General features: G+C 43.4%; 1 protein-coding gene across 1 annotated transcript in view; it reads right to left on the reverse strand.

The window, feature by feature from the left end:
- Positions 1-14,006, reverse strand: part of SLC9A7 (solute carrier family 9 member A7) — a 63,903-nt gene that overhangs the window by 11,388 nt on the left and 38,509 nt on the right. The window contains exons 11-13 of the mRNA XM_088521850.1: positions 11,593-11,704; positions 10,361-10,514; positions 3,531-3,590 (exon numbers count right to left, since the gene is read on the reverse strand). Of these exons, the coding sequence (XP_088377976.1) occupies positions 3,531-3,590; positions 10,361-10,514; positions 11,593-11,704 (326 nt within the window). The remainder of the gene's footprint in view (positions 1-3,530; positions 3,591-10,360; positions 10,515-11,592; positions 11,705-14,006) is intronic.

Here is a 14,006-nt window from a genome sequence, read left to right on the forward strand (position 1 = left end):
CACACACACACACGCACACCATTATTTCTAAAGGCATTGACAACGTGAAGTACCATTAATACCTCATAAATATTAATGATATTAATTTGCTGCAAGTTTATTCATCTAATACCAAATGGGATTTTTCAAGTGGTCAGAGAGCACACTCACAAGTGGCCTGTCTAGTCCATCGTCACCTTGAGAGTGACCAGATGGTGTGTGTAACAAGACCATAGAATAGCTGTAGCGTCCCTGTTTTTACATATTTAGCAGTCATCTTATTACTGTACTATGATTTCAGGCAGTGTTTCTGTTTGAAACATTTCAACCTGATCCTTGCAGTTATATTCAGGTTCTTCCGATGAAAAAAGCAGACTTGGCTTAGTCCTTTCTCAAATCCTACTTGTGTCACAGTCTCTGCACTCTCCTGTGGAACTGAGCCCTCCAGCCTCTCAATGTTAAGCATTTCCACAGGCACGTGCTGCGTTTCAGTCCTACCATGTTGCATAATGACAGCATGAAAATGCATCAAATGAGAACAGGTTGTTTGAAATGGTTGCTTGTTCGTTTTCCCTCTCCTGTAAGGGATTGAACTGTTTTAGAGTAATTTCTTCATTACCTGGTTTTGTGCTGGCTCTTTCTAGTTATGCTATTTTTGCAATGTCATTTCTGAGACAGAGTTATCAGAAAACAGCACATTGCAGGCAAGCCCATATCATCTGGGCATTCAGGGGACACAAGCTTGCACAAGACAAGCTGCAATTCACACATGATTTACCTTCACACACAGAAGACTATATTGATAAATATTAACCATTAAATAACCTATAGGCAGCACCTTCTAACATGAAGAAAGAAAACTGGGCATTGAACTACGTTTAAGTTATCCTTGTGCACTAATGCCCAGCCCGAGGCCTCACATGACAACGTAATTCAGAGGGAAGCCAAGAGGCCACTCTTGGACAGCCCAGAGCAACATTGCACCGAGCTAGAGCTGCAAAGCCCTCTGCTTCCCCACTCCAGGCCAAGCCTTTTTTCTCTCCTCATCCCTTTTCTCCCCTGTCACAGCAAAACCCCCACCTAGAGCAGCATCTTAACCCTTGCACCCACTGGCCTGGGAATCCATTGGCACGGGGCCGTTTCAAGATCAACAAGCTCTGCAAGCTAAGGGAACACCGGATGGACACAGGGGTACTGCATTTTAATGCACTGAGCTACACACTTACTCCATTTCAAAAAGTAAAAGAAAAAAAGAAGAAAATAATTGAGAATTTCTCTGCTCTTTCCTGACTTACAGTTGTGTATTGCATCTTAAGATCTTAACTGCCCTTAGAGCAGGAGAAGGGTCAGGGCTTTTAAGAGGACCAAAGCAGACTGAGCACACTGCTCAGCGAGAACCCGGGGTGAAGCACGGAGCAAGTGCTTAGGTTCACTCACTTCCTGAAGAGGCAGAAAGCCTTTTGACATCAAGGGTTTCAGCTTTCGGCCAAACTTTTCTTTTACTATAGAAGACCCTTTCAATATTCAAAGGAGTACACAGACACAGTCTATTTTAATGTGTTTCAAAGTTATTCTTCAGGGGAACTCGCATTTTGAGCATGTCTAATGAAATCTCCCTCCGCTCTTTCATTTTTTTTTTTAAGTTTATGTTTCTATCTATACGCCAGTTCATAGATTAACACACACACAAAAAAGAACAGTACTCTTGAATTCCCAGGATTACTGTTGGTGTCTGTTATTCTTTAGATTTGCTTGCACAGAAAGCATTTATTTTTCCTAGCAAGTCTGTCTTTCCTAATGTTTCAGTGTGTATATACATAGGTCACCTGAAAAGAATTTTGTTTTAGCAGTATCCCACCTTTCCAGTTTCTAAAAAAGTTTCATTCTAATCCTGAAAGTTCATTTTTTTGTTTTGTTAAGATGAAGACTTTCAATACAAGAATATCTTCCATGCAATCTAAGAGTATCTCCCCACCTTCCTTTGCAGGGAAGAGATGCACAGAAAACATTAAGCTACTTCACCCTACTTTAATGACTTCCCTCATTAAAAGCACAAGGAAAGCTTCACTTTTTTTTTTCTCTCTTACTGTTAAAAAAAAAAAAAAAAATCTAAGTAGTTGCACTTAAAAGCTTACCGTAACTTAAACGTGCTGTAAAAGCCAATATCAGTTTTATTTAAATAGTATTTAAATTAGGAAAAAAAAATCAGTTGGTACTGGATGAGTTTGCACACATTCTCTCTCAAAGGTGAGGGTCAGAGAGCAAAACCTCAGTGACCATAACTGCCCCATAACCACAACCTCAGTGATCATTTTGGAGTTTCCCTCGAACAGCCTCCCAGACAGGCAGGGGAGCAAACAAGGTCGGGTTGCAAACAGTGTTTTGCTGAACAGGACAGCCAGTGCCAGGGCCGGGCAGATGTCAGCAAGCAGCTCTGCTGGTCCTGCCGCTCTTCTTTTGAAAAGCCTGCAGCGATTGCATGGGGATTTCTGGAAGGATTCAACCAAGGGTAACTTATAAAAATACGACTGTCAGGTGAAAAACATACTAAAAAATACACAATTAATTATTCTATCACTTCAGTGCAGCTATTGTGCTGTAAATATTAATATTTAGTATATACAGTTTAGTCATTATTTTTATTCCTGAACTGGGAAGTTTACTATAATTCATAGACAAGGGTCTTCCATAGTAAAACTTACGTAAAATTTCAGTATAGTTCTCCACTCCTTCATAATAAGCTTTTTTTTTTTGTTGATGTTTCTGTTTAAGGACATAAACAGCTTTTCAGGCTTTTTTAATAGCCCTGTAATGGCAAAAGGACTAGGCTTTAGCCCTAGGAACGAAGCATAAGGTTGCTGGTCATATTTCTCACACTGGTAGAACAAGCTGCTTTAATGCAGCCCTGGCAATTCAAGCAGCTGCCTGGGAGTGCTGAAGTGTGACAGGACACACAAAAAATTTTCCATTGGTCCCCCCCAGAAATTATATGTACACACACATACAAACACCCACTACCCTATAACTGCCAGTTGTCTATCAATTCTAGACCATTCCCTAGAGGAGATGGGGAGTCTCAGGCATCTCCACTCTTACTAGTGTTTCCTATGGAGCAATCTGACAACTCTTTCTTTTTTAAAATACAATCCAGAAAGGCTGGACTATATCACCCCTGGAAGTCCAACCTGAATGATTAGAGGAAGTAATCCCAAGGAATTCCAAGAATATCTGTGTAATCTGGGATTACAGAATCACATTCGTGATTTCTCAGTTTTCAAGTCCTCTCAGACCAAAGAAAATGGTCTCAATCCATAAATCATCCAGACCCAGAAGTTAAAGATGTTTTCTAAAGAAAAGGACTTGATGTGTGATCCACACCCTCCCAGTTTACAAGATGGACCCGGACTCGAGGAATATCCCTGGCACCCTGCAAAAAGGAGCAGCTGCAGCAGCATGCCAGAGCCCCGAGAAGAGAGCACACGCTTAGGGTTACAGAGATGAAGAAAGCCAAGCACCAGGTTAATGTGGGGTCAAGGGGAGTGCAGTGTCACCTGAAATACAGCCAGCGGCTTTCGTTCATCTCTTCCACCGATGCAACGTGGTCACCGACTCTGGCATAGTACAAGAATGGAATGCAAATAATAAAATGCTCATGAGATGGTAGCTCCACAGAGCAGCCTAACCACAAAAACAAAACAAATCCCAAACCCCTACCCAACTGAGGAAAGGCAAAACATACAAGAATTAGAATGGCAGAATAATGAAAAAGTGACCAAAAAAAAAATCATAAAAGTTAACTTGATTGACATCTCCGGTAATATTCTTCATTTACCCAGCTGGCAAAACACCTACATTTAGGATATGATACTCACTATTCCGCCTCTCCACAAAATTAAATTTAGCAGTTTTTCAGAGAGCTACTACATGGAGATAGAGACAATCTAAGATACAGTTCCTACTCCTTAAGATTTGCACATGTTCTAAAAGAGAAAGAAAGCAACTGAAGTCATAAGAAACTATGCATGCACGAGAGAAGGCATCAGCACAGTCTTCTGTGTTGGAAGGAGCAGTCAAACACACCTGGTAAGCACATACATAAACTGAGGGATTTATGTAGCCACTGACTAACAATTTTTCACATAATTAATCTTCAGTCATGATAGATACTGTTTTTACTCCTTGCTTCATCTTTTCCATGTATTCAAAGAAAATCCTCAGTGAAGGCACATTTGGTTTCTAATATTTGCAATGTAAACTCTTTACAAATTGTTCCCCCTACAGTTTTTCACAAGGGCATATGACATTAATTATATACTGCTTATGCTAATATCAAGAGAAAGATTATTGGGAATAATTAATCACTTGGTGTCCACGCTAAGAAATCCTCAGAGGCCCCACTTTTCAAAGAGCAGGGATTTGCATCCTCATTGCAGACCCGCGTCGTGAAGAGCCAAAGAATTAAGGCCGTGGGCTGGCCGAACCGAGAGCATGCACCAGTGCAATCCTCGAAGACAGGCAAACACCAGACTTTGGATGGATTTGTTTTCAAATCTTAGTTCATGAGCCTTTCCCATGCCACATTACAAGTCTGAGGACTCATCTTCAGATAAGGCCAGCACTGCATGTCTGGCAAAAGCTAAAAACTAAAAGCTGCCTAATAACTTCCCTTCTAAGACTCCTTCCTTAATGCTGTACCTGTGCCAAGCTAATATACTGACATTTCCCAGATGTCTGTATTGAGAGCTGCATTTCTGGCAAGTTTCAGCTGTTTTGGAAGAGTTCAACTGTTTCTTGAAAGGTGGCTGTGAAAGAAGAAGATTCCCAGCCCTATGTTAAAAAGCAAAAACCAAACAAACCTCCAAACCTCAATCACTGAAAAAGCTCCAAGAACTAGGGAAAGTTACTTAAGGATGGTTTTAGGATGCCTTTAATTGACCTAAGCAAGCCCCAGGTAAGGACTCTCAAAGCTGCCTGCTGAGGCTTGTCAGACCCTGCCAGTTCCACCCTTATCTCCCATTCGCTCCAAACAGATTTCACTCCAACTCCTACAGATTTCACTCCAACTCCTACGAGGCTGGACGGGACCTGCCCCACACGCCCTCCCTCACAGGGAATTGCCAGGGGGCAGAGAGCAAGAGCAGAGATAAGGAAGCACCTCCTGTGCTCACTTCCAAACAGTGCAAAGGACGCCTATCAAGGGAGAAAAACAGCAGCAACCTCAAAAGGTCAGCCCAGTAAAGCTGCACTGAGCCCCCAAAACAGAGATTCATGACTGAGGAATGGAGATGGGGGGCAGGAGGATGGCAAAAACTGGACAGGGCCAGATGACTGGGAAAAGCAGTGCATGAGGAAGGATGGCAGAGGGAAAGGGACGACAACTGCCTCGTGTGCCTGCCCTGCAGGGCAGGGCAAAGGGGCTGCAGAGGATAAAACCCAGAGGATCTATCTGCTCTATCTGGCAGAGAAACAGAAAAAACAGGCTGCAAAGGGGCAGCCTCTCATCAAACACTTTCCCGCTCAAAGACCCTAAACAGAACACAAGGATCTAGGCCAGTATCGACAGTGGCTGCCGGGCATCGCAGTGCGGTGCAGCGCGGTACTCAGGGCATGCACAGTTTATCCGACAACTAACAGGGGGACCACCAGCCAGAACAGGCCTAACCCGAGACTGCCATCAGGCTGCTAGCAGTCATGGGGGCTGCTGCTAAAGCTACGTGAACTGACTTCCCCTGTGAGAGTTCCCATGTGTCCAAGGTGCATTTTTTAAATATAATAATAATAATAAAAAGTAGAAATGAAATGTGCAGCCTTCAACTTTTCTTGGAGAAAGACACCCAAAAATATCTTTAATGGAAAGATATGTATACATACAATGTATGCATATGCTCATGAATAAGACTTATGAAAAGGTTACTAAGTATAACTAAAATTACTTCATTATAATGGACACAACCCTCCTCATTTGAAGCAGCTTGGGAAAGAGAGGACGGCTTCAATGCACAGCTTGCTTCATTCAGCATGAAAGGAACCAGTGCCAAAAGGGGTCAACCATCCCTAATGAGAAACGACTAAACATTATTTTGCAGTAGAAACCCTGGGCGTTCCCTTCTTTCCAGTGATATAATGAAATAAGTAAATAAATGAAGAAGTTACTTTTCAGAAAAGAGGAGCTCTGCCAATGCTTTTAAGGGCTCTGCAGTTGCTGAAGCTGTTAAAACTAAGCAGGAAACTGTTTCTCGGCTTTAGTCATCACAAAAATAAATAAATAAATAAATAAATAAGAAAGAAAGACTGCAGTTTTCATCTTTCACTTTAGTGCCCATGACAAGCTTTATTTTCTAGGAAAAACCATCACTGTTTACCATTCAGATACTTGAATATGTCCCACTGATAGCCAAGAAATATCAAACAACATAATGGGTTTAATCCTAGCTTTGGCGTTAAGTTTTAGGCTTGCTTGATATCAAGTGCTTTAACCTGAAACATGTAACGTTTCCAGCATTTCTGCTCGGATTTCACTGCCGTGATCTCACTTCCCCACCCACTTGCACAATGAGCTCAGGTCTCCACTCCCAACTGTGGGCCCTCTGCCTGGCCGCCCATTCCCACCTGACGGCTGCGTAGTGGTCACGTACCCAATTTGGGAATGCACCTGCTCCTGAGTATCCAAGAAAAGGCAGAGCTGGGCAAGAGCAAGGAGCTAAGCATTTTTACCTGTCTTTTTCCATATGCTGTTTTTTTACTTATGCAAAACTTAACTTTCACGTTAGCTTCTCCTTCCCTGACCTACTTTTCTGTTTTTATTTCACATTGCTGGAGAGAATAGATCCCCAAACATTTTTGTTTGTTTTTTAAATAACCATAACAACAATTGCGCGCAGGAAGCCCTCCGCAGACGGGCAGGGGCTGCAGGGCCTCTGCTGCCGCGGCGCAGCCAACGCGCAGGCTGAACCACCCCCCAGCCCTCACCTACCTGCTGCACGAGAGTGGCCACCCCAAGAGCACTTTGCTTTCCCAAGGCTGAAGTCAACCAGGGCAGAAGAAACGTGAGTTTCACACAGGAGCTGGACACAACACGACTCCCAACATTTAAGTCCAACACAAAAGTGGCACTAGTTTCTTATTCCCTTTCATTTACTTAACCTAGAAAGCAAACCAGCTTTTTATCTTTCCGTCTCTTTCCTGCTGAACAACCAGGTGTGCGAGCACAGCTTATCCCCAGCCTCCAGCAAGCTGATGTAGCGGGTGGGTGCCAGGGGCTCTGTCAGCCTCCGCGCCAGGATGTCAGAGCAGGCAGCGCTAACGCCTGCTGCTGAGCGAGGCCCTGGGACTTCAGCTCCCTCTGGCTCTCGCGCCGGCTGAAGGGGACGGAAGGGACAGCACACTGCTCCTTTTCTGTCCCTTTGTTAGGTCTAAGCTTGGACAGGTCTTGCTTCGCAGCAGGCAGGGTTGTAGCACCAGCCCTGTGTTTCTAACTCTTCATCAGCAGCGCGTGGCTGCCACCTCCTGGCACGAATCTCACTTCTCACCGGCCTCCTGAAAAAGCGCAGCCTCAGCAATAAACGGAGCAGGGCCCATGAGGGCTGCTGGAGACAGAGCCACGCAGTTCCCCATAACAATTTCCACGTGGAATTCCCTTGTTTGCGAGATATCCTTCCCTCAATGCGCAAGTCGACTGCTGCTTTTCTCTTAACCATGACAAACAAATGAAAGTTAGAATCACCACCTACAACAAGAGCAGGTACATCTCAAAAATAAATAACAACTCGCATTTCAGCCAACTGCATTCTGGCAGCTACCCCAGGAATGGGAGCACAGTGCTGGTTCATGTTCCCAACTGTTCTCCCTCCTGCAAGCGGAACCTACCCAAAGGGCAAGCCTGCAATGAAGAGGGGTCACCCCTGCAGGCGGGAGGGACAACACCACAGCCACGCTCCAAAGTCTCGTTATGGAGCCAGACTGCTTCAAGTAGTAGCGGCACCTTCTTGGGTGCCTTTGCAAGATGTTTTCTGAGCTAGACCACAACAAAAGCTCTCACTGCCACCACACAGACCTGCTGAAACCTATAAATTGAGAATGGGCCGTGCCTACAACACAGGTAACGTTTCTGGTCATCTCAAAACAAGATCCCTGTGGCCAGAACCTGGGCCATATTCTGGCAGTCAGTCCTGTCACTCTGCTGACAGCTGAAGGAAGGACCTAGGGCAGAGGTGGCGGCTGACTGTTCTCAGGGGGCTGCCTTCTGACACTTGAGGCAGAGTGAACTCCCCCTTGCTTCATGTAACCATTCGCTTGATGACAAGCTGGGAAATACTCACCGATGCTCCCTCAACAAAAATGGTACTGGAAGAAGCACAGAAAGCCCAGGAGAGCAGCATCTATGATGAAGTCTCTTAAAGTCTGCTTTGTTGCCCTGATGGCAGGAAGCTTCAGAAGATGCTTTGAAATATACTGGATTCCAAGGGAGGCAACAGATAGTCTCACGTCAATGCAAAGGCTGCAGGCAGATCCTGCCACACACCACTCAATCACTTTTGCGATGAGATTTCAAGAAACGTTCCCACCTGCACCCTGCTCACCAAACCTCAGCGCCCGCTCTCTCACATCTCCCATCTCACACAGCCCATGCACCCTGCTGGGTAAGGAGACCCTGGGCCTGCCCTGCTTGCTGAGGTGTGTTAGTGCAGCTCTTCTTTCATACCACTACTGGCCAGAAAGCCACTCTGCTGCCAAAGATGCCTAACGGAGAGGTAACGTGGAACCTACTCCAGGTATCTTCCTAAAGTCATTTCAGAGTTTTCACATGGCAACAAAACTGGTCAGGTTGGGCTTAGGAATATCGTTATCACGTGGTATCTCATGACCCTTAATGACACAGCTGCACTGGAACCGTTTTGCTGCGACTTTGAGACTAGGTGGGTGCATAATCTCGTTAGCAATACGAGATCGTGACTAAACGCAAGTGGTGCCTCTGCCTGAGGTACCTGCCAAACATCTGCAACTTGCATTGAAGGGCAGAAACAGATTGGTTAGCACACAGATGCACACAGATTCCATCAAACAGAGCCAGGATTTTCCAAGAGCACACCCAATATTTGCTGTGATAGAGTCAAGCTGTTGTCATCACTGCTGTAGTAATGCCCATTTCAGGCTGCAGGCAGATGCCAAAGGTTGCAGCCGATGCTGTCTTCTTGGCACAGAGCAGTCCAACTCTTAATGCATTTCCTTTTGACACGATGTCAGTCACAGTGACACTTCAGAGTTTTTAGTAAGCTCATCCCAGCACACAGATCCTGACAATTTTAGCAGCAAGTCTTGATCAGGTCCAGCCTGACTTCAGCAAGAAGGGTTCCTAAACGTTCCTGGGAATTCTATCCATCCTATTTTCAACCTAGAAAGCGCCTGTCCTGCCAAGCAGTTCACTTAGTTTTTTGAATGCAACAATAATCATTAAGAATTGTCAATTCTTCTTAAAACTGACACTGATTATATGATTTAAGATTTTTTTTCCCTACTCTGCTATGAGACAGCGGGAGACAAATTCTGTGGAGTACAACTAGAATGTAATACAAAGTAAGTAGGCTTTCATGTGCCTAAGAGCATACATAACTTACACATGTAAAATGCACTGGAGGGTTTGGTACAGTGTGCTTTGCTTTAATTCCGCTATTTACTCTCCCTGTTATTCAACTGCTAAAGCCATTGCAGAATGGAAACATATGTGCTCTTTAACAACAGACTGATTCAAAATTCTCCAGCAGTTTGCAGGTAAGTAGCCTCAACCATGCACATACTTACAGCCCTAAAGTATCCAAGCGTTATTCAGAATTTACACAGGAAACAGTTATAATCCCACTGCTTAACATTTCCCTAGGTCCCACAACCAGGACCTCAATTATCCCAGTTGCTAAAATGATGTCAAATCTATTTGGATGCTTGTTCAAAGTATATCCTGTTTAGTACCACCCATTAAAGACTCCTGCTAACTTGGAAAACAGGAGCAGAAGTATTATAAACAGCATTACCAGGAGCCAGAAAACAGGGAAATGTCTTAATATAATAGGAAAAGAAACTAGATATGAGGCTGGATAGGCTAATTCTATCTTTTTCATACAGGGGCTGCTGCATCAGGCAATGCTATTCCCTATCCTGCTGTGCTGACAAAGGCCTAGATCCCTACTCACATGGCACCAGAGAGCTTCAGGGTGAATCCCAGCAGTATTCAGCGTGATTGCTGCTCCAGCTTGCACTTCCTCCTTCCTGTACCTAACACTGTTCCAAATACCTGCAACACCTCTAAGCAAGCATCAAACAAGTTTTGCAGGACTACCGTTGCCCAGTACGGCTGCCATTTGAGAAGTGGAGTTTCCTGGGCACTGACCTGATGTTCAGCCAGGAGAGCATGGGGGTTGTGCCTCCCCCCACAATCCAGACGGTGAAGAAGACGATAAGGAGAGTCGTTGAGAACATCATCTGATGCGAGTAAGTAGCAGTATCTCGGATGGCCAGAGCAAATGCCATGGCTCCCCGGAGACCTGTGCAAGAGAAATAGGAGAGCTTCAGAAGTGCATCCGAGCCTCATCGTAACATAGCATCTCTCCTTGCTCCCTTCCTGGCCAGACGGATGCAAAGCGATGGTGGAAAACACCGGGCTCAGGTTGTTTCACAGAAGTTCAGTTAGCAGGTTTACCTGCTGCTTCTGGATTGTTCTCCCATAGCTCATGGGAGCTGCCACCAGCTATCTACCACCCAGAACACTTCAGACATAAAAACAAGGTTTCCACTCTGCCCTGATATTTTTACTGTAACTTTCAGTATTTGCAAGCACTACAGAAAGGCAGGAACTAATGCAGACACTGAGTTTTAGATAACAGCAAAATGTATTTTGAAAATCAAAAGCTCCCTGAACGTAAATGAAAATGCAAACCCTTCCATTTGCCTCTGCAACTCAAGCATGAATTCTCGATATGAACAAGCTATCAGATGCAAAAGGTTTCTTGGTAACACCACACTCATAGGCAGAATATACTCCTCCTGGATTACAAAACTCTAGCAGCAAGGGCATTTATGCACTTCTGCAGTAAGGGAAGAAGATGCACATGCACATAGATATGCACTCCATGATTTACTGGAAATGGAAGAAAGTTCAAGACTTCTGTGTGACAGAAATAGTAAATAAATTCTTAGTCAAATACCTTGTTTTCTCCAACTCTGTAGGAGAGGATACTCAAACATCTCTAGATTATCTTGGCAGATACATGTTCTACAATACATGTATCATCTCACCTAGAAATAAGCTTTCAGGAAGAGATGCCTCCCAACTCCCTCATCCCCTTGAGATGCTCAACATTTCAAACAAAAGTATTCTGTTCATAGCTTGAGGTGACTGCTGGTTGCCAGAACCTGGCATTCCAAGATTTCAACTCTTCTCAGACATGACACTTTCTGCAAAGGCTGAAAAATACCTGAGGGCAGGCTACTCACATGTGGGAACAGTTACAAGTATTCTAGTAAGGAAACACACACAAATTACAAAAAGAGGAGGTATTTCTATTAATTTCTCATGAGTTAAAAAAGAAGAACTTCTGTTTTAGCAAATATTTTTGTTCTTACCTGAAAACATCATCATGTGCTGAAAGCTCCAGCTGATCTTATGCCTTCTGCCCAGATTCAATAAGAAGGAGAGAGGGTAGATGTGTGCAGCTCTGCCCAGAAAGATTGCAACCTGTTCATAGCTGAGGGTTAAGGATCTCATTTTCCTGAAGTACACAGTTCTTGATATTTGGCTCTAATACAAAAATCTGTGTTTTAATGAGAAAATTACACAACAATATCAAGTGTTTATGTTATCCTTGCCTATATTAAAATTTTCACAGTTTCACAATTTTCACAGTTGTGCATACACAGCTCATTGTAGTATAGAAGGCAAATTTAACAACCAATACAACCAACCTATTTAATGCACACTGGCATATCTAGTAAAGTTACAAGCTATACAAATGAAGACTTTACTTGTAAAATCAGACTTCAGATAACTATCACCACCAACATCAGACTGTTTCAGACTTCGGTCTTCAGACTCTATTTCTGAAGAAAAAGACCAGCAAGCAGCCATTTCATTACAGCTCCTGCAGTGGCAAAGTCTCCCACTGGCTGGCACAAACTTAAGAATTCAAGGAAAGTAACAAGAAGAAAATCTAAAGACACTTGTCAACACTACAATCAAGTTCCTAAAGAGTAGGAAAAAAGTATTCCAGGCAACAAAAGCAAGAGGCGAGCGTTTCCCACCCCCTTAGTGTGACAAAGCATCCAGAGGCTCCAGTAAATGCATGGAAAGCGGAGCATTTTCTCTATCAAGTCAGGAACATGTTGCAACAAATTGCAACAAGGTGGTGAAATCCTATAAGACACCAACACTATCAGGAAAAAAACGTCTAACACTGTTTGCTAGTGGAATAACAACATTAGGAGATGAAATAGCTCTCTTACGGAAGAGAAACAAAACCACAGAAGAATGATAGACACTTTGGGGTTGCTGCCACAGCTAAATACTGAAGTAGCAATCCACTTTGCAGGGAATTATGTCTCCAAGAAACAGGGTTTTTCTTATTCCTATTTTTACAGAGAAGTCAGACCTTTTTCTCTGCAACAGTTGGTGATGCCTCTTGTGTCACTTCAGCAGGGAAAAAGACTTGCAGCAAAACACGGGTGCTAGTACCAGCTGCTTTCCTCCCAAAGGAAGGAAAACACTTCAAGATGTGCAAACAGCAAGCATAGTGGGAGAAAGAGAGAGATAGGAAAAGTATTACAGAGGCAGGGAGGAAGAGACAGAAAGAGAATCATCTTCAGAGTAGAGATTGTGAGAAAGAAGAAGAAAACGGATAAACAACTATGACTTCATTTGTTTTAGGGAATTGTTAACATCAATCAAAATGACTTTGCTTTAATATATATTTCAAGGTCAGGAAGCCTATATATCCTATACATAGAATACATAAATCTTCCTTAAAGGCATTGTTTTGTTTACACAGAACTTGCCAAATTGAAGCACATTATATAAATTGGAGGAGCAAGAAAACAGGCTACAGCAATGAAGATTCTTCAGTTCTGTAACACAAGAGTCCAGAAAACAGTACTTTAATTTTATCTCATACCCATATCGCCACATCTGCTTAAACTGTATAATGTAACATACTTCCTTCAACTGAAGGACAAGATTTCCTGAGTTCTTTTCCACAAATACACCAATTAGGCCTTGATTTGGGTTCTTTGAAAAACAGACACCTAAGCCCTCCCGAGCATGATCGGAAGAAGTCCACTTTCTCCCTCATCTCCCTCTCTTCCCCCATTCTCTTCCTCTCCCCCCTGAGATGTAATCTGATGTAATTTTTCCAGTTGAGCAAGGTGTATATTTGGGATGGGAGAGGAACAGTGAAAAAAAGATAAATAAGAAACAACAGAGTCCTGAAGGCCATTCATAAATCCCTCTAGAATACTCTAGAAGAAAATATGAAGATTAAAAAGATTTTTTTTTTTCAGAAAAGAGTCCATTTCACATTGCCTTGGTGAGCCACTGCTCTTCCTGAAGAACTCTCTTGGCAGCATGCTATTTGGGTTGTGGCCTTTGGTGTAGTCCTTCACCACATGTGAGTAGCAAGCACTTCGCTTCAAGAAGGTAACTCGGGTTGTTCATGCTGATGGAAGTGCAACACAGGACGATGCCTTTCCCTCCTGCCAATACTTACGTTTCCCAGCCAGAAAGGGAATTTTAAAATCCAATGCCTGAAGTTGCACTGCTGTGACTACAAGGAGCAAAGCACATACATATAAACTGAATTTAGGTGGCTTTTAGCACTTGCTCAGTTGCAGAGCCTGTTTATGGCATAGAAGCCTTACAACTTTGATGAAAAGGGTAACAAAAGCCCATTCTTGGGATTATTGTGCCTGTAATGTATCACACGCAAATTAATCACCATGCTAGAAACTGCACGGTCAGAAGAGATTTTAAAGGCACATACAAAACCTCA

This window comes from Tinamus guttatus, unplaced genomic scaffold (genome assembly GCF_059628265.1).
Source record: "Tinamus guttatus ecotype Peru unplaced genomic scaffold, ASM5962826v1 Tinamus_guttatus_pri_ptg000134l, whole genome shotgun sequence".
NCBI classification, from domain to species: Eukaryota; Metazoa; Chordata; class Aves; order Tinamiformes; family Tinamidae; genus Tinamus; species Tinamus guttatus.